The 21,351-nt window shown below is 38.1% G+C and overlaps 2 protein-coding genes across 11 annotated transcripts in view; one reads left to right on the top strand and one right to left on the bottom strand.

Annotated features, from left to right (window-relative positions):
* The window catches only part of SPATS2L (spermatogenesis associated serine rich 2 like), a 172,550-nt gene extending 166,477 nt beyond the window's left edge, over window positions 1–6,073 (top strand). For all 9 annotated transcript variants that reach the window (XM_067298882.1, XM_067298883.1, XM_067298889.1 and 6 more), the window contains 2 exons: window positions 3,147–3,367; window positions 4,589–6,073. In XM_067298882.1, the coding sequence (XP_067154983.1) occupies window positions 3,147–3,367; window positions 4,589–4,987 (620 nt within the window). In that variant the 3' untranslated portion in view covers window positions 4,988–6,073. The remainder of the gene's footprint in view (window positions 1–3,146; window positions 3,368–4,588) is intronic.
* Window positions 6,074–10,726: 4,653 nt separating this feature from the next.
* On the bottom strand, window positions 10,727–19,794 carry KCTD18 (potassium channel tetramerization domain containing 18). Of its 2 annotated transcripts, none has more exons than XM_067298880.1 (7): window positions 19,727–19,794; window positions 18,796–18,993; window positions 17,373–17,584; window positions 16,229–16,422; window positions 15,016–15,110; window positions 14,485–14,587; window positions 10,727–13,182 (listed from the first exon to the last, which is right to left on the bottom strand). In XM_067298880.1, the coding sequence occupies exons 2-7, from the start codon at window positions 18,950–18,952 to the stop codon at window positions 12,645–12,647; spliced, it is 1,299 nt and encodes a 432-aa protein (XP_067154981.1). In that variant the 5' UTR covers window positions 18,953–18,993; window positions 19,727–19,794; the 3' UTR covers window positions 10,727–12,644. The 2 variants fall into 2 exon arrangements, with proteins under 2 accessions (XP_067154981.1, XP_067154982.1); XM_067298881.1 differs by lacking the exon at window positions 19,727–19,794 and adding an exon at window positions 19,337–19,462.
* Window positions 19,795–21,351: the final 1,557 nt, after the last annotated feature.

The raw sequence follows: 21,351 nt of genomic DNA, 5'->3' as shown, positions 1-21,351 counted from the left end.
TGTTCCTGTTTCCAAGCTGTCCGCCCTTCTGCCTGGAAATTCATGTTCTTTTTCTGCTCCAAGTATCATGTTCCTGATGCAAAATGTGAGCTCGCCTATTTCTCATCTCTGTCATGCTTCCTCCTGCCCCAAAAGTAAATGCTTTAATGTTTTGCCCTGAATGTTCCCCCTCCCCACGATATCCCATCAACACCACCACTCAAGAGAAAAACCGTTAACACAGTAGTGAACTAGTGTGTCTTGGTGGAAAGAAAACAATTTCAGGAGGAAAAAAAAAAAAATGTTTCCAAGGAGTTGTTATAAATAGCAAGAAAAAATATCACACAGTCTGCCAAAAACAATCTTGTGATTACATGGCTGAAGAACTGGCTCCTTTGAGGCATAACCGGTTTAATTCATTAAAACATAAGAATTGCTATTGGAGAATACTTTGAAGATCCATCTAATCTGGTATCCTGTCTGTCATTGCAGTCAACCCAGGATGTTTCAAAGGAAGGCATAAACTTCCCAGTAATGCATCCGATAATTCACAGTGACTTCATAGTCCCTGTCTGATACCCTGAAGCTTAAGAGATTGAAAATTCTGTTAAGGTTATCCTGAATAATATAACCACAGCTGCTATTGATACAAACATAGACTTTTTTTTTTAACTTACTGAACTACTTTCCTAAATAACTTCCAGCTGCAGTGAATTCTTTAGGTTAATTATTTATACCTATTTTCAGCAAAGCATTTAGGCATGTATGTAAGTGTAGACCTGTTGAAATCAGGTCAGTGAAGTCAAAAGAACAAGCTGGAAAGCAAAGCCATCTTCCAATTGCCTGGTGGTGCACTAGGAGTCCAGAGAACTTAGTTCTAATCTGAGCTCAGTGACCTTAGATGAGCAATTCATGCACAGCTGACATGTCTTTTGTGGGAGCTCTTCATGGCAAAAGGTGTTTTTGTTTGGAGCATCTCACAATGAGGCTTATACCCTGCTAGGAGTTCCAGTTGCCCCTCAGACGGAGAATATTATACCAGATCTGTAGCTAAGCACAGCCATTGCTGAGAGCTTTAACGAAAGCAATAACCAAAACCACAAAGCTTCTGCAAAGGAAGACATGGTCTAGCATGAGAGGATGGTAGGCAGCGTAGACTCTCAATGGAAGAGAGGGAGAAACAAAAGTAATTGGGCTGACATATATCCAGAATGCCCGATGATAGGTTGTATCTTATACATCTTTCCTGTCAAGAATATGTTTTTATGAGAAGCAGCTGGATGTTTTTATGGGCTTCCATGTGAGGTGGCCTGGTTTAGGGAAAAGAGAGCAATAGAATATAGTGACAGCCAAACTCACGTCATCCTCTCCACCTTAGAACAGAAAACTCAGTCCATTGTGCAGCTCTGTGCAATTCAGCATTAGGGATGGTTGCATTATTTTTGTTAAGAGGACACCTAGTGGGAGAAGTATCTGATGTTAGCGTAAGTGATTAAAAACCTCAGAAAAAAACAACAGATGATGCTCAGTTCCTATAATCTACATCTTTTTCTATCCTAAAAGTGGAAAAATGGAAGTTCCTCCTTGGGGAATATGTAATATTAGATAAAACAACAGGTGTCTCACTGAGAATGTTCTTCTTCTCGCTGAAGTAAGGTTCTGGTTTGTGTCATCTGTGCAAGAGGGGAACAGGGTAATTCCATGATCAGAAGAATCAAAACAGCAAATTAAGATCAAGAACTTTACTTCAACAGCCTCAGAGTCCACCATAGCTCAGGGGCCACCATAGAGAATCAGACAGCTTGAAGAGCTTGTGGAAATGCAGTGAGATAGGAATCAAGGATTTGTTTGGTGTACTTCACATCCAGACATGGAAGTGGTTAAGAAATCAGCTGGTCTAGAAATATTAAGAGGTAGGGAGCAGGACTAAGACTAAGACACTAAAATGAGCAGTCATGATTCATGATGGTGCTGGCTGTGCCATGGCCTATGTGAGGTGGACTGGCACATTGCAGTTAGTTCCAGTTTGATAGATATCCATGCTACAGAAGAACCTTTATTAGCCATCTCCTTGGAGAAGGATGAGCAACAGATACTATGCTTTTTTTTTCTTTTTTAAAAAATGTTTAGACATACTAAGGAAGCTTTTGTGGCTATTACCTCTGTTGTAGTCAGTGCGTATGTAGACTGCAAACTGCAGCCTCCTCAGTTTTCCATGATCAAAGAATGATTTGGGGTCGAATTCAGTCCATGCAGGCAAGTGCATGCACAACTTCCTTTGACCTCCAGCAGCAGAGGGAGTTACTGGGCATCCCACTCATCTTCCTTCCTGGGTTTCTTCCTTTGTTGCCTGGAGACTCCCATCCAAAGCATTATGACAGGACAGCAGTATGAGGGGCAGTCCTGACAGAACTTTGTTCAGCCCAACTGGTTAAAAGTCCACAGGCAAAAGCAATAGGTGCCAGGAATAAAAGGTCAGTATTTGAAAAGTTTTTTTGGATGACCAAAGACTTGGGCTGGCCGTCAGTGACGCTTTCATACTCTCCACTGACAACAAAGCTCTCTGAAGAGTACTGCTGCAAATCATACTTGAGCTGAAAATGCCCAGTGAGACAGGCACAGGTCCATTTTAACTGTTGACATCACAGGCTTTGAAATAATGCTGACCTTTGCACAACAGTGTATTTATTCTTAAACAGTACTAAAGTAACTTGCAGACTGTCTCCTAAGCCTTCATTGTCACAACCTGGACTACCTTCCAGCAAGATGCCTCCCTAAGCTGTTTTTCTACTTCTGGTCAACCTTCGGGCAGCTGCATTGAAGAAGACAGCTCTTCACATTTACAGGACAAATGGACAAAGCAGTGCACCATTTTACAAGCCCGGGTCTACACAAACTAGGGGTGTGCTAGCCTTCTGCAAGACCCATTCCAGTTTTAGTGCAGTTCCACCACATTGGTTCTTTAATCTCCAGAAATGCTTCATCGTGAGCAGTTTCACAAAAGTAAAACACTATGGCCTAATTCTGACTAGTTATCTAGTTTACTTCATTATCTAAAGTAAGGCTAGAGTAGTGCTACCCAAACTCACTGTAAACAGGATAAGAATAAGGCCTTATGTTTGGATACTGATCATTTAACCAATAATACCAAACACTTTTTTTTGCAGTTTCTCGCCCAAAGAACAATTATTCCTCAAGAACACCATGTAGTTCAGTGCTGTCTTCAATGACTTCACAAGCAACAACTGGCAAGCAAAATACACACACCCGAAAATCTTCTAGTAATGCCAAGAACTCTGATAATAAAACAGCTAGCAGCACTAAAGTACAAAGTCATCTTTCTTCCAATCCTACAGAATCTTCTCAAGGAATCCCAACAAATAAGCAGGTAAGAAACCAATTACCAACTAAACTAAAAGATTTCAAAATTTTCAGAAAGTATGCAGTATTGAAAGTGATTAATACCAAATCAAATATTGGTTTGCAGTTCATATATTTAATTCATAATTTCCTAAATATGGAAAAATATTCAAATATATATTTTCTGTCTTAATTTTCATGATAGTGTGAACATATGAGATAGGAATATCAGAAATGCCGTATCAGGAAAGAGCACTGTCTGATCTCCAAAAGTGACCAGCATCAGTTAATAGATTGACAAAAAAAGCCTTCCATAATAATACCCAATTGTCCTACGTGCTGTGATGGAGAAACATTTATTCCTGATCCTTGACAAGTGATCAGCTGATGTTCTGAAGCATGATTATTAGATAGCCTTTGAAAGGGGAATCCTGCCAGGTTTAAAAATATATTCTTTCAGAAATTGTGTAATACAGCTTATAGTATTGTGCCATATTATCAGCTATTTCATTTGAAGAGTACCTTAGAATGTCCTTGTGCTGTAGTGCTTACTCAGGCAAAGCTGCCGCTGAAGGTGGTCTGAATTTTGTCCCAGTAGAGATTTTGGGCTCAAATAGGTTCCTAAAGGGACACATAGAAGTGTTACACAATGACAATGTGTGTATGGAATCAGCTGTCATGGCAAGTCATGCAAATAAAGTAATACAGTCATTTCCCACTACTGATCAAAGCTTTCTCTAAGCAAGATAGCACAATGTACATCTCTCCCTCCATATGGACTCTTAACTTGACTCTAATTTCCATGTGAATTTCTGTCCTACCCTCTTCCTACAATCTTACTCTAGTTTTTATATACTACATTAACAGACAAAGTATTTTCTTAATTTTGGGGAAAAGTCAGTCTGGATCAAGTTCTTCTCTGCATCTTAACTGCTGCTGTTGAGATGTCTGCTATTTCATCCCTTTTCCTCTTTTTTCTTGTACCATGGCAGATTTTAATTTGGCATCAGTGATGAACGTGCACATATATTTCTAAGCTACTCAGATGCAACAGTGTACTGATAGTTCAGTTATTCTAAGTGTTTTAAATAGAGAACTCCAGCACCAGTCAGAACTGTGTAGTCTGTTCCCTCTCTAGCTACACTGAGAATTTTCTTCTGCGATTTTTATTAATTCTGATTTGCTATATTTCTTATTCTGTTGGAAGGATTCAGATAGCCTAACAGTTATCCGATTTCTTTCTGGGTAGAATGGGCCTTCTAGCCAGAGACGAAGATTCAACCCGCAGCATCAAAACACCCGGCTCAATGGATCTTTTAAGTCACAAGGTGCCAGTAATGAGGCAGATCAAAGTAATATAAAGAGTGGTTCCAGGTCTGAACACAGAAGACAACAGCATAACAGCTTCAGACCTAAAAACAAAGGAGCTATGAAAAATCAAGAGCAGTCCACAACTACAAGGACCACAGAGAATCTGACACATTCAGAAAAAAAACGACGGAAGCATCATACACCAGACACTACAGATCACAGGCCCTTCCGAGGCAGTGTCGACAGGGTGTCGCAATGCAATTTATGCCCTGCAAGGATGGAGGTCTCTGCTGATGCCACTGTTCTTTCAGTGCCAGCTGTGACTTTGGTGGCTTAAAATGTGACAGTGAAGGCAGGCAGAAAAATTTAATCTCTTCATTTTAGTTTACTGCTCAAGATGCTTGTTGAAACAGTGAAGAAAATAAGTCAGAACACACAATCATTTTAAATCTGTCGCTGCTTAAAACTTGTTGGTATCTTTATTACTTACTAATTATCAGCATTAATTCATACTTTCAAGGCTTTGCCCAGTATGCTTACAGTTATTTTGTCATGACAGTACAGAATCTTACCAAAGCAGCATTTACTTCTTAGAAGAATGAAATCTAGATTGAAAAAATAAATTGAAGATTAAATTCACAATAGCAAAAGACCTATTGTAGATACGTGGTTATACCAGTCAACATTATTGCTTTTTAGAGCAGCCAGTGTTAGGAAAGATCCCAAGAAGTTTGTATGCTCTGATCTGCAATGAAATTGAATAATCTTGTAGAATTTTTCTGAAAAAATCTATACACCTTTCTTTCTGTGTTTGTATATGTGTGTGTATATATACACATGCATACATACACATACATGCACGCACACTGTATACACACAGAGTATTGTTATATACAAGAAAACTTGAAAAAGTAGTACATTTGATTTTTTGCTTATTATTCCATAATCTGAGATCTTTAAATTCAAGTATAAATTCTATTAAATATACTACATATTGGTATTTTTCATTGACAAACTATTTTTATGAGGCTGAGAAAAATGCTCATTTCTTAAGTTTGGAATGTATATAGTCATGGCTATTCAGATGCACAGCCCTATTCTCCATCCTTATCAGTCACTTTTCTATGACTGCTTGGATGATTTTTTTTTTTCCGCATATGAGAAGTTGCAAGTGTTCTAGACTTGAATCCAAATTATTTTTCTATATTTTTGCTGTAGGAACCATCTGTCCTATACAAGAGCTATGACTCTAATATAATTTGTTACAGCAACATTCAGCAGAACATGGAGGTACATACTTGAGCAGATACCACATCCTTCTGAGTTTTCTATTAAAATAAAAAACTTAGTTAGTGTTAATGTCTGATTCTATATTTCAGAAAACTTGTTTCTTCCAAAAAATTAAAATCTCCTTTCTAAAATATTATGGTGTTTGCTGCTTTGCAGTACCTAACCACTTGTGATCTTATTCAGTCTGTATTCACTTAATTCAGCGTGTATCAGTGGGTGGCTTTCAGCTGAGTTTGGACTGGACCAGGCTTTTGCTTTTAGCTAAATTCTACTACCACAAGTGCACAGAACAGCACCTTCCTACATGAAAGCCCCACTGACCCTGGACATACTTGTAATATAATTTATTACTTAGTATAGTAAGATGTCAGAATCCAGACCTAGCATCATGTGAACTAGAGGCCTGAGGGTTAGAATCCAATGGTCTTTAAGCGTCTGTTTCCCACTGAGGTCAGTAAGAGCAGAACACTAGAAGTTTGTTCCTAGGTATTTGTTTGCTATTGCTCTTTGCCATTTTCCTCTGCCTGATTTCTATTAGCTGACTGCACACTTCCTTGGTACTGACTGTTCTACTTTTCCTGTGTGGCACTCAAAAAATCAACTCGAAGTGTAAAGTGAGGCCCATTCCTTATGGACAGTTTTGCTTACTTTTTATTTGTCTCTTGATATCTATAAAGTTTTTCACATGTGGATATTGGTAACACATGGTTCTAGAAGGCAAATAGGTCATCTTCATCTGGAACTCTGGTGGAAGAAAAACAAAAGTGCATAGGTAAATACTGGGTTTCTTAGTATTACAGGCATTGCTTCTATACAGGCTAATTATCAAGCTTTTAGGCTGAATGTTTGAGTATATGGAACAGGAAATTCTGGAATCTGGGAGCTGAAGTGTGTTGTATGCACCCACCAGCTTTTTCAAAATTTGTCCAATGCCTCTCTGTTAGGGATGCAATTATAAATTCTATGCAGATATTACACAGGAAGCTTGTTATATTGTGCTTAAATAATTGTGAAGCTGCTTTTATCTCTTCTCACAAAGAGATTTTTTCTTCCCCAGCAAAAAAAATCTAAATTATCTACAGTGACTTTTACTCCTTCCTTGTAGTTCTTCCACATAACAGGATTACTGGAAGTTATTTTATTCCATAAGTCTACTTCCTCACAAACAGGCTTTTGCAAAATAAATAAAATCTGTAACATAAAACATAACTCAGCGCAACAGGACTACCGCTCCTAAGTACCAGCTATCCTTTGATGTGCTGCAGGCTCAGTATCTGACAGATGCAGGACTAACAGGTGAGAAGCAACATTTCTCTTCCAGGTGTGCTGCAAACACATTTTCTGTGTGAGTTTGGTCTGGCTGGACAGTGGGCTAGTTCTTGGAACACATCACTCTTAGCACTCCAGATGTGCTTTAGCAGTGGAATACACATTTTAACTACATTACGTGGCTGGGCTCTGAAACCTAGTTTTGTCTGAACAGTATCCTGTCATCTTTCTGTTCTTGTGTCTCTTTACCCTTGGAATTGTGTCTGCCAATTTCTAGGAGCTTTTTACTGCTCACAATACTTTAATTAATTGGATGCTCTTGTGTTTATCTTCAACAGAACTGGTTTTTATCTTCTAATAACAGAGCCAGCTACATGTGGTACTCCTCTTCATAGGAGGGATTTGCACAGGAGTCACCGAGGGAATTCTTATGGGCAGGACAGAGCTTGACTTTGAGCTTTTCAGGCCAGCAAGTATAAAAAGACCCCAATTTGTAAAGTAAACACAGCTGTTTGGAATTGCTCAGACACAAACATGGAACCACCCACTGCCTTTTGTACACTCTTTTGAAAGGGGAAATACACCTTAAAGAGCAGTATTTTAAAGCAGTTTGGATTCATTTATCTTTTGTGTAAAATTAAATTGAGGCTAAGGGCAGAACTCAGCAAAATAAAGGACCAGATAGGCAGTTAGAAAACTAAAAAGAGAAAGTAACTGTTAACATAGCCAAACTATTTGGAAACCTTAAATGATTTAGGCATGTCTGAAAAAAAAAAGGTTTAAAAAATCACTTATGTGTGTTTGAAAACATCACCCTAAAATTGTACCTAAGAATTGTGAAAGGAAAACATTGCTCCTCTAGCTCATAGCACTTCTCTGCACCCTGCTGTTGTAGGGGAACACCTGGTCTGAGTTTGTATGGCAGTTCCTGTTGGGAGTCTTTCCCCATGCAGTGACTGGGCTGCATTAAAAGTTTTTAAATCATCTATAGCCTTTAAGTTCATGGACTTGTGACTATAGCAGAGACAGCGTGGGCTCCAGAGGTCCCATGTTCCAGGAGCACTGCTAATTACTCACTTGAGGATATAATATTGCCAGAAATTTTAGGTAATACAGTATTGCATCAGCTGCAAGTTAGAACACTCTGGAAACTCCAGAGAACACTAATAGTGACAGCTATTTATTATGGCAATCAGCTAAAACTGTAGGAAGATGTTCATTGATGTTGTACCAGAAACTAGAATGGATTAAAAGACACAAATATGAAAGGGGCAAATCTGAAAATGGCCAAATCCTTGATGCAAACTACAGGCACACTATGCAGCTGATCAGGTGGCCTGGTGAATTTGAAAAGTAACTTTCAGCCAAGAGCAGTAAGTTGTGGTATAAACAGCCAGACTTTTTGGCAAGAAGAAAAATTTGTAAGGAGGAATACCCAAAAAGCTCAGAAAGCAAGGTCTGTAACATCAACCTTACCTGTTTTACTACTTACTCCTTTAAGATGTTGCCTCGAATCAATCTAGATTTTTGTGGAGCTTTGCCACCACAGAGTATTTACAGTGTTTTACTTCTTACCACGCTTTGGCTCTAACTGCATCTAAGCAACAGGCAGCTTCATTCTCAAGTTTTTGATGATGCAGGTGGCCTCCTGTTTTTTTCGGGTGAAAATTTGTCCTTCATAAATTGAGAACTAACAGATGAAACTTTCTTTCTAATGGGAAATGTTAGTATTTCTTCCTAGCCATAATAAAATTTGAACCACATTGTATTTATTGGCTAGGTAGTTTAACATAAATGGGTTTAAAAGAATACTTTTCTGCTGTGGAGAAGAGCTGATTGGGTAAATGACTGGAACAGTTTGAAAGAAAAAAAAAGAGCTTGATTTGGAACAAGACATAAACAGTCGGTGCTATTCTGAGAGAATCATGAGTAGTTTTACTTAGTAGTATTAAAGAATATGTATTTGAGCTGTATTTTGTAGAGAAATACCCCTGAGTTAACACAGAGTTCACAGAAGTTCATTTATTTGCATTGTATTCTATAGCTCTTCAGCTAAAAACAAGCCCAATGAAAAATCTCCCTGAGAATCAGTATGAACATGTGCCTATCAATCACATGAAATAATGTCTGTTTGCTTATATCAGCTACAAAGTTCTCCATACGCTGAATCACACAGAGAGAATTACATGTATTTGAATCATATCTTGATGATAATATGCCTGCTGCATCCCAGGCCCCTCCTCAGTCACATGGGAGTTGTTTTTTTAGAAATTAACTTGGAATGGTATTTCTCCTGTCTCCTTAACCCAAATGAACCCATATCATTGTTTGTTTGGAAAGAACAATAGTGTGAAAGTGAGGACTAAATGACTGGAAAATTTACAGTGTTTATGAGAAAAAAACTAATGCATCCAAGTAAACTGGTGATACATATTTCATCCCTTAGAATGCAGCTATTAGATAATAGTAATCATTAGATTACTAGATTGAAGTAATTTTCTGAACATAGTTTCTTCTATAATGAATGATAATTTTATGAAGATAAAAAGCAAGCCACTGTCAAGCACCATTTGACAATGTGTATAATGCTAAATACAGAACTGTAGCTCACATTCAGTAGCTTCCCCAGTCAAACCGGTATGTACAGATGCATTACCAGATGGTACATCTTCAGTTGAGTTAGACAAGTGTAACATTAGGAAAACTGCAAACTTTCAAGAAACATGGGAACATGCAGTTTTGAGGAAGTTTCAACCTGCAGGAAACTCTCAGACTTGCAGAATTTCTGCTCCTTTTTCCAGCCTCTGAAAAAACACAGTCTCTTAGCCACAATAAGGGATAACTAGTCCTTGGACTGGCAAGCTTCACTTTTCATTTGTTTTCAGTTATCAGCCTCACAGAAAGAACATGAAGTGCAATTTTACTTCTACATTTTAAAAGGTTTTGGATGGATACAGTTGAAGCTATTTTTATAGACAAAATCACCTTGAAGGTTAATTCTATTCAACTATCATGAAAGTGTTCAACATCAGTCCATCAGTTATGAGAAACTATTAGCCAGCTTCATGGGCATAAAAATATGACAAAAGTGCCTACTCATAGATTTAAAAGGCCATGTTTGTACTTCATTTAGTTCAAGGAAAAAAAAGAATCAAGTCTAAAAAATAATAGTAATCTTGCTCTGCCTTTCCACCACAGCCAATCTCCTGTTTCACCCTACTTACTGAGTCAAAATTATAGGGACTGTGCTTTCTGTTTTTTGGTTTTTGTGTTTTTTTTTTTTAAACGACAAGCCTATGTGTCTAGCACAATGAAAAAAAATTCATTAAAGCCACTGAAAACTGTGTGGGCCACTGTAATGCAAATGACATGAAAGTTGCTTGAAAAATACTGTACTACCAAGAAGATTAAATAAACACTGAGCTAGTGCCAACTCAGAGAGTCCTATAGGATTATTCTCAAAACTTTTTTCTTGTACACATGCAAAATAAGTCCATACTTTTTGAGAGTTTTAGTGTGGTATTTATAGAAGTCTTTTTAATTCATCACATGTTGAAGAGGAAGGAAATCAGCTTTAGGAAACATTGTAGAAAGATTTAAACGTATACGGTAAACTCTTCAGCTATTCAGTAAGTATTGAAGTAAAAGTCACCCAGAAAACAGATTATTAAAAGACTGGTTTTCAGTAAGACTATTCTGAAAAAACAAACTTCACATACTTACTGCCAGTCATGAATTGCATGCATAAAGAACAGCAGATTGCATTATGCTAGTATCTTTCCATAATCTTTGCCTTTTTCTTATTTCAGTGATTTTTTTTTTCCTGAGGGGATATGAAGCACTTTGGGGTTGTTGTTTTTTAGAGTTATAAAAAAAATAAATCACAGTTTAAAAATTCAAAGGGTAAGCTGGCCTTCAGTATACAAACGAATAACCAAAAATTACACCACTGCTCAGCCTTACAGTAAATATTGTTCATTGCAAAGTGTGTCTTTAAAAATATATTAGTACATGAAAATCTTTTTTTTTAATTGTGCAAATGAAATTTCAAGCCCTGGTGCTTATGAAGAAAAGCTTGAAAATGTGATCTCTTCTAAATGACCCAGAAAGTAAAACATTTAAAGAACCTTTCTGTATTTCTAATAGTCTCAGGAATTTTAAGCCCATTTCATTTTGGCAATGTGACAGGTCTTTTCAACATTTAGGGCCAGCTGTATTTACTGTGTTGAAAAAGCAAAAGCAGTAGCAACAAAAAAAACCCTCTAAGCAACAAGTAAGGGCACAAAAAGAAGCCTAGTCTGGAGAACTTAAAGCAAATGTTAAACAGCATTGGTTTAAACAACTAAAAAGACTTTTTAAAAACAATGAACCAAAGTCTGCTTTCCTCTGCTGACAGAAATATACAGCATTTCTTCACTTCAGTGTCATTACTCAAAATATACCCTGGTACAACTGAGGACAGGAGGAAATCCAGCATGTCCTCCCTCCTCCTCTGGGGGAAGGAGGGGTTATTTTATCTTTCTTTAAACCTGGACACTTCTGTTACACTGCTTTGCTACAGCGATGTGGGACTGTCCCCCCCTTATGTGAAAGGAACTACGGAAGGACACAGTAACACCCACCCTGACTCAGACCTGAAGCCTCCCTGCAGCTGCAGAAAACATGGCCTGCAGCAACGTGATCCCTGCAGAACGCGCAGCCGGACTGCTGCCAGCAGCAGGCCGCATCCTATTAGCAAAGTAGTACGCATATGTCTCAGGCCTATGAAAAAGCTGCTTTATTACTCGCTAGGCATGCTTCTCCCCCCTGTATTTCTTAATTTTCTTGCTGTGTGCAAGCAAAAGTGATCCCTTTAATTGCTGTTAAATAACAGAATGGTGACTTTTCCTCTCCAAAAGGTACCACCAAGTGTATATTCAACTTGTGAAATCTTTGCAGCACTCAGTATCTCGCACACTTGTGACAAACTTGTATCTGGTACTAATTTTATTATTATCATCATCATCATCTATTTTCCCCAATTTAAATATATAGATTAAGAAATATAACTCTAGATTCAGGGGTTTTTTTAATGCTAACTGTACTTAAAAGTTGACAAACAGGTCTTTTATGCCACGTGCATATTCCCTCTAAAAAAGTTAGTTGTACCAGTACAGCCTGACAGAAATACAAATATGAGATACCATCACATTAGACTGCACAGCGCTGTGTTTTTAGGATTTTTTAATCTGTTTCTTCCTCCTGTCCCAACTCCTAAAATATATTTAGAAATAAAGCAGAAAACAATTCAGTGCCCACTTAAAACCATTTCTCCCTACACTTTTCATTTTTTATCATAATTGTCTACCAAATCTTTAAATAAATGATAACATGAGCTCATTATCTCTTTGACCAGATGATGCCAAGCTGTCCAGTCTTTCAGTCTCAGTTAAAGATTATCCATCCACTGTATCATTCTTAAGCTTAATACTAGCTGCTGATACAGCTGATTGTTTCTTGTTTAGTACCATAGAAGTTGTAGGAATGTCAGTAGCAGCACTGTCCTGTTCACTTGTTACATTGGACACTGAAGAAGATGACTGAGATGGTGTCACAAGAGAAAGTGGAGTTCGCTTCAGCTTTACTACACGGTTGCTTGCAGGCTTCCTAGACGCTGAGATCTTGCAAGGCATCTGACACAGCTTCCCGCTGTCAGCCCTCTGCCTTCCACCGGATGCCTGGGAATTGGTGGGCACTGATGTGCCTGTTGTGGATACAGTTTTAGAAGCTACTTTGTGCAGTGCTAAACTTTCACTATTGGGTCGCTTCAGAGTTACCACAGAACCTGAAGCGTTGCAAGCAGCTACCTTTAATGAAGCTGAATTCTTGACTTTGATATGGGTACTTGTTGAAGGACCTGAGAATCTAATTGGCTTGGGACCAGCTTTACAGGGTAAACAGTCTTCCTCTTCTTCAGTAAAGTTGATTAATCGTCTGTAGAACAAAGTACTTCAATTAAAGAAACAAACTAGGTACTTTAATTATTCTTTTTATAATGTAATTACAAATTTTTTTTCTGTTCCAGTATCATTCATGGTTCTCAACTGTTCATGATTGCAATCAGGTTTGACTCTATATCAATAGTACCAGCATTGCCTTTTACTTATGTAAGCAGCATTACATCTTACAAAATGGTAGGAGATAATGTGCACAAACTGCTAACTGAAAATGAATGAGAAAGAAAGCTGGATGAGTTGTAAGACAGAAAATACTAAAATAAAAAGCTACAGATTCCATCAGATATGAAATATACTAATCATCTGATGCATTTTACAAGACCTGAGTGCAAAGGAACACAGGACTTGCAGTTCCACACTGTGTAATTTGGGAAAAGAAGAAAGATATCCCCTCTTGCTCCCTCCCCCATTTATTTAAAAAATAAATAATTACAGATAACTTTCAAGAAACCAGTTGAAAAAAAAAATACTGTGCAAGAAATCCTACAGGGTCTCAAAACTGGCAACTCTAATTGGCACAGGTAGCCAGCATTTTTAAAGTATTACACAAATGCTGTTTCTCATTCTTGGCAAAGGAAAATGAACAGATGCCAGGAAGATATTAATTCCTCAAGGAAATAATAAATGATACCATAGAAATCCAGGTCACATTAAAATAGCTGATCAGAACAACAGAAAACCCGAGACCTGACCAAACAAGATCTACACTGGATGCAGGTCAGAGGGATGATCAGTAAATATATATGAAAATTATTTTTGGACAGGTGGGGAAGGGAAATAAAGGTAGCTCATATCAAATGGGTAGCAGCACCTGCAATGGCTGCTTTTATGTAATTATTGAAAATGGAGGTGGAGTCAGAAGTATCATTGTAAAACTGAAAGGAAAACTAGCAGAAAAGGAATAAACATGAGACCAGTTAATATTTTAAATAGTTTTCAGTTAGATTTCTTTTTTATCAGTCCATTTAACTATGTAATACTGCTCTCTACATTTTGAAATGACTCTTTCCCGCTCTAAGTTATGTTTTCAAGCCTACAGAACTAGAATAGAATAAAGAAGATCTAAAGGATTACCTTTGTCTAAACAAAGGTAATCAGTTTCTATCAAGGTCAAATCTGCAATTATGCTCTCAGAGATTACAAAACATTTTATAAAAATGTAAATGGAAACAACACAGAAAACTCCACATTCATAATTATTCAGGGATCTAAAATTACACAAAAAAAGGATTGTGCTGATTTCTGTTTAACTGTAAGCCACCTCTGCCAATCAGCATACCTTTTATGAACTGGAGGCATATGATGCAAACTACCTTTCAAAGGGCGTTCTTCAAGAGTCCAACATTCAATCAGCTCCTGGGGCACTCTCCAGTAGCTGACACCTGCATTTCAGAGGGACATTGTATTGATGAGCTGAGAGAACACAGCCAACATCACATGTGCATATTCCATGACTAAATAAATGCATTTATTTTATTATGTAGAATTTCAGCTCTGAAACTACGCTGACATGTACCTGTGCTTATAAGCAACATGCTCCTCAGGGCTTCCACCATAGTGCCTGACGCTAGCAGGCTATCACCCTTGAATGAGATGGCTCTCACTACACCTATTTATTCATGTCAACTCATGTCACCTTACTGAAACATCGCTTTCAAATAATCACTACTATGGGATATTTTACATCATGTCACTTGCTGAATGAGAAAAAGGTATGCAGATTTTGTTACAGTCAACTGGCAAATAATTTTTCTTATTTTTCTGTAAAAAGTACTACTACTAAAACAGAAGAAAAAAATTAATACTCTACCTCTCCCTTCCCAGGCATCAAAAGCATCCATCATCTTTTTCAATTCAGCGACTGAGTAATAGCTCCAGATGTACTGGACGTTATTTCCAGCTTCTCTAGAAACATTGTTTTAAAGGTAAAAGTTATATGGTAAATCTAGTTAAGCCCTTAAAAATAACACTGAAGAAATGTACCATTCTTTTAACCAAATTCTAACTCTATGGACTTATTAGTAAATGTTTTGTAAAGTGGATATAAAAATGTTACCTAAACTTAATTTTCATTTGTATAAGAGGTTCTATATAGCTATCCTCCTCTGATCTGTGTGCCTGTAAAACACCTATTGCTAAAAATGTGCATTCGTGAAAAAATGGGTGTTCATGAAACAGTAATTCCAGAATTAATGGTGTAAAGTCTGTTCTCCTAAATCTCAATCATATATTCAAAGGGAAAGCACAGTAGGAGGTCAATTACAACCTGTTCAAACTGCTGAAACATTAAAACTTCTATCTTACTCATGTTTCAAAAAAGGTACAGAGTCAAGTACACATCTGAGACTATATTGTGGGACTAAGAGAAAGACAGATTGCTTCCAGACACTCGCAAGTATAGGCCCACTACTATCCTAAAAATGCATTAATGCTATGGTAGAGATGTACATGTCCTTTAAAGAATTACAAACATTTCCCTTCATCTTCACTTCTGTTCTGTGTCACATATTTCTTTCAGCTATCTTAGAAGACTGCAAAATACAATTCTATTAATTACTACCAACTTTGTAAATATTTTTTGAACTTCTTCTGGATGGGGATTCCTCTCCTGTATTTAATGTAAGTATCACCCTACATTAAAATGTAATTTCAAAATGTTGAGACATTTTAAAAATAGCAGTTAAAACATAATGAGAGCTTACAGCAACTGCATGCTAGCCACATTTTTGGACTCTAATTTTTGTACTCTGTGCTTAGATTTATCTTTTCTTTGTTAAATTTGAATATTGTATTAGCCGGGTGTTTTCCAAGTAGGAAAAAGTCTGATTACTGAGCATAGTATAGTATAATAATGCTACATTATACTAAGTACAATAATACTTAGGTATTATTAATACTCAATTAATGTTAATATATCGTTAATTATTATTAACATTAATACTTATTTTTAATACTTAGGTAGCATGCCTAAGTGTTCATAGTCTCACTTCATAGTGCTTTCAAGTGTCTGACAGTCATCTTACCTTTTGTAAATGCTTTTACTATTAATTTTCCTTCCTAGCTCCTTATTAATTGCATCAGTCCCATCAGCTCTTGTTGCATACACACCAATAATTTTACTTTCACAGCTTGCTCCGGAAGTATTGAGATAGTGTAGGACCCAAACTGTAGGCTTGGTGCAGACTAAATCATAAGAATCACAGAAATCTAACAGAGCCTGGCAAAAATATAAAACACAAAACATTAAATATCAATAAGCATAGATTATGTTTAGTTGAGTAACTTTCATATTTAAGTTTTCTTAACTGCATTGGTGAGTTCTTTTAAATAAATCAAAGACATAGCTTATCCAGAATATTATATACAGTATTTCTTATCTGATGTCAAGGCAAAACATTGAAAATCTAGAAGAAATCCAGGGAACGGCAACAGAAATGCTTAAGGACACAGTAATTCCCTAACCTGAAGAGAAACTTAAAAACCTATGGATGTTGTATGCCTTTCAAAAGGAGATGAATAAATGGGAACCTAAAATATATGAAACAATAAATTACTTAGAGAATACAGATGAGGTCAGGATTAACACAGCCATACCTGGTAACATGAGTTAATTTCCAAACAGTTAATTAGTGTTTAAGTAACAGTACTGTAGAATAGACTACCTTAAGCTTTTACATAATAGATTCACTTTCTTCTGTCCTTTCTTATTCTAAAAGAAATGGCAAAGTATGGTTTATTTTTCAAATTTCAGAGTAAGTTTGCAAAACTGACAGAAAGACGTCTTATGAAGGAATCAAAATCTGATCTCAAGTAAAATTTGAAGCACAAAGAGGAAACTATACACTATCATTCCTACCATGCAAGTTTTCACAGGAGACTACCATATAAAACTGACAGTTAAGTTTAAACTGCTGCTGTTGCAAATGTTGAAAATGAAGTTCCAAACACCTGACAAGAGAGAGACTAGAACAATGAAAAGAGCTGATGTCCTTAACTACTGTGACTGTATTATCAGCTCCAAGATTTTAAATCAGCAGTCAACTCAGAGTTTTAGAAGTGGCAATTAGAAAGTGCTAACTTGCATATACTGTAGTTTTAGTATCCAATGTTAATGAATGGTGTGGATTATGGAGTATGTCTTTAAAAAAATGTAAGAAATGTCAAGACCTTTTTAAGTTCTATGTTTGACCTTAAAGAATATGTCTCCAATTCATTGGCCAAATGGTCAGACAGATTGTATGGATAAGGGATGCCAAAATAATCTGCTTCCTCCTGCAATGCAATTCGAATTTGTTCATCTTCAGGAATCCGAACTTCTCCATGAAGATAATCTAAAAGATATTTAAATAGGCTTCCATCTCGATCAATTAGACAAGCCCCTGAAAATATAAATAAAACAATTTAAAATATTGCTTGCAACAAGTGAAGGCAGACTTGTCACATTCTGCCAGATCATCAGGTAAAGCCTTTATATAAAACTTCTTGACTAATTTTACCGAGGAGGAGTAAGTATACTTTCTCTATTCTCTTAAAACTACTACTTTGTTGCCCTGGAATACTTGGTAAATCTGAAGATAAAATTCTAGTGTAGTGAACAGCTCTTGCCATGTTTGGAATTTCAGTGAAACCACTGATCTGTATAGGATTGTGCCCAGGTATAACCTCACCTGTACTGTGCTCTGTTTAAGGGGCTAAAATCTAATTCTAGATGCATTTTCAATTCTAACTTTAGATACAACTTTTCTCACTCTTGCAGGAACTTTCTCAGGTTTAGGTGTCACTTGTTTAAAAGAGTTAAAAGTAGGATCAGCTCTAGTATGCATCTAGCCTAAATTTCCCTGGAAATTCTCCAGTTTTACAGTATTTTTTGTTTTTCCCTCCTTTGCTGCTGGGCTTAAAAAACACTACGGAAACTGACCACACAAAATAGCTACCGGAACTATACACAGCTGTATACAACATGCTGTTCACTGCAACTGAAAGATGGTAGCAAAGCCTGCCCATAAAAACGTTAAACATTTCAGATATTTTAAATTATCACAAGTGACCAACAGTGGATTGCTATTCTCCATCGACCATAGCTTTAAAACTGGACATACCAGTAGGGCTTCTGAATCACAAACAAATGTCAAATTTGACCCATGAATAGTTTAATTCAAGCTTTCATACCAAGCCACAGCTGTCAAAGATTCAATCTTTACTGGTAACAAGGCATTCTGAAACAAAGGTAAGAACCTAATCTCCTTATGTAATGAGCAACAGAGAGACCGAGATGCCCCTGGAGAGTAGGAGGTCATAAACACGACTCAGATGCCAAGATTTCTGCAAGCTTCATCTGTATCTGTCCATTTTACTATTCATAGTGCAGTGGTATATTCCAAGGCAACAGCCTGGACTGGGACAAGGCAGGGCTAAGCCACACACAAATGCGTTTGCACACAGGCGTAATCCCGCGGAATTCACACCACAACGCTGCCTGCGACTCAGGAAGACAGATGACACAAAACACATGTAAAACGTATGTAAAAGCGTGCTTTCGCCACAGAGCCCCCTGATCAGAATGCATAATTTACAGCTTAAACATATTTACCGGATTCATCCACTTTTAGGGGAAAGCGTCCACTAAACATCGAAGCTAGCATCGAATCCTTAAAGCGGCACAAAGACTCGCGCCTGGCTGTGTATATACATCCTCGCACATTAAGTCGAAGAATACCCTGCACCTCTTCAGCCTCGCCTTCTTCCATTGCATTTGCAAACGATGATGTTAACTCTGAGCTATTCAAACCTGAAACACATAGAAATACATCTAATGCCAATCAAGACTGAGCACGTTACACACAAGACCTAAATGTTAGCTCAGCTCTTAACATTTGTTATGTAATACTGTATATCAGCTTTGAAAACAGTCTTGAAAGTGTATTAATGCAAACTGCCAAAAATCCTACACCTCACTATAAAAAACTAAGGCATTTTCCTTTGTTAAAAAAACACAAAGGCTACTCTTTTGAGGCAAACGGGTAAGCAGAATTTTAGGTGGTCAGGATATAGTATGTACAGATAGCACTGGAAGCACAGTGAAAAAAAAATTAATGCATTCTGGGGAATCTTGTGAACGCAGTTCAACGTACTAATAACGCAACGGTTCTGTGCTAACAACAACGTGGCGTCTTTAAATCCGATCTTTAAGTTAGGGCTGCTGTAGCTAGTGGTTGAAGCTGTCACCCCACTAATGTCACATTTCCGATAAACACTCCTGCGTCTGTGCCGAGCTCCGTGCCGGATGGGGGCAGGTAGAAAAAAAAATCGGCATAAAAAAGTCAGAAGCAAATCTTCAAAGCGCGTGCTAAGAACAGGCGCCTTGAGGAGCAGCAGGCGGCTCCGGCCGCCGCTCGCAGCCCGCGCGAGGGGGGCGGGAAATAACTCACGGGGAAAGACGGCACCGGGCAACGACGGAGCCCCCCCGCCCCGGGGGCCGCCCCCGCCTCCGGCCCGGCCCAGCGGCGGGAGCCCCGCGTTACCTGCGCCGCCGCCGCCACCGCCGCCGCCTCCCGCGGCCGCGCCGCGCCGCAAAATGGCGGCCGGGCGGTGGCGGCGGCCGAGGGGGAGGCGGCTGGGCCGCGTCCCCGCTGATGTGTTTTCTGTGGCTACTAGCGCGCGTTTACTTGGGACGGGCTCGATTCAGCTGCCGCTTGTGCAGCTTAGCGGAAGGGCGCGGGGAAGGGCGCGGGGCTCCGCGGGGTTGCGCGGGGGGGGGGGAGGCGGCCCGGGGCGCGCTCTGCCCGCCGAGCTCTCTGTGCGTTTAATTTTGTAGGACTGTAGCGTCAAGCCCCAAAGCCACAGGATCAAGCGAGCTGGTATTCTTTGAGAATGGGGGGGGGGGGGGGGGGGGGATGTTTCAGGGTAAAATTGGAAAAAGGGCGCTTAACCCTTTGAAGAGGAACTACAGTTTTCCCAGCAGAGTGTAGGTTGTTTTCTGAAAATAGCTAGATTAATTCCACATTTGAGCTTGGTGTTCTCCTAAGAGGAGTGGATCTGTCTGTTTAGGCCCTGGAGCTATTATATATTATAGCTGAGGCTGTTTAAAAAACACAGTACTGCTTTTAAATTCCCCCTCCCCTCCCTTTGCCTCCTACTATGGAAGTATTCACTGTTGAGTTTTAGTTAACTTATGTGAATGCAGATATTACAGCTTTTAATTTGCTGACCTGTTGTGAAATACAACTCTTATTTTGCTGCTTCAGACTTGTGTGCCTTTTTAAGGCATTAATAGTTTGCTCCCAAAAAAGCACAGGTAAATGTAGGCAAGGTGTTTCACCCTCATACAGACATTTCACGCAGACATGCAGAAACAATGCCTTAATAAATTCCATATGTCTGTAATATAGTTGCTTGTTCATCAAAATGCATTTATAAACGATAGGTGAAAAAAATTAGAGCAAGATTCTTGTTATGCTTTTGTCTCAGACTCCTTATTAAAAATACCCATAAGCATGGAAAATGGTTTTAAGACACAACCTTACTTTCTAAAAAACGTTTAGCAAATCCTGCTCCCAAAGCAAAGCACTCTGCATTCTTATAACATTGTATCTATTTAAGTTCCCACTTAACTGTGTAAGCAAATAACACAAGATTCTGAGCTGTTTTAAAGGAGAATTTATTTTCTCCCATCCCATACAGTAAGACCATATACCTATAGATACAAATGTCACATAACTATAGTACTTGTACATAAAGGTTAACAGGCTTAAGCTCTGGGTTTCTGTGAAGTTTACTTGGAAGTATACAAGCCGACTGTATATCTAGAAAATACAATAAAAGTTAACCAAACTCCAAGTGTTAACAGTACACTTTAATTGCTATCTAAAGTCCAGTAAAATCCAGTTATTTAACTGTACAATACATATAACAAGAAATGTGCCCATGTTGTATTTAAACGTTTTATGCATATTTACCTAACAAATGGACTCAGTTATACATCTACGATTCCTATTGATTTTCATTTTGTATCACCATTATTTCTTCCACCAGGTAGCTTAGTAAGATATTTTTAATGCTCATTCTATATTTATTGCATAGATATTGAAAATACACAATTTGGGGGCCTATACTGTGTTGTGGATGTTCTGTTACATATTTCAGCTGT

The sequence above is a fragment of the Apteryx mantelli genome, chromosome 6, assembly GCF_036417845.1.
Source record: "Apteryx mantelli isolate bAptMan1 chromosome 6, bAptMan1.hap1, whole genome shotgun sequence".
NCBI lineage: Eukaryota > Metazoa > Chordata > Aves > Apterygiformes > Apterygidae > Apteryx > Apteryx mantelli.
This window is presented reverse-complemented; position numbering and strand designations above follow the sequence as displayed.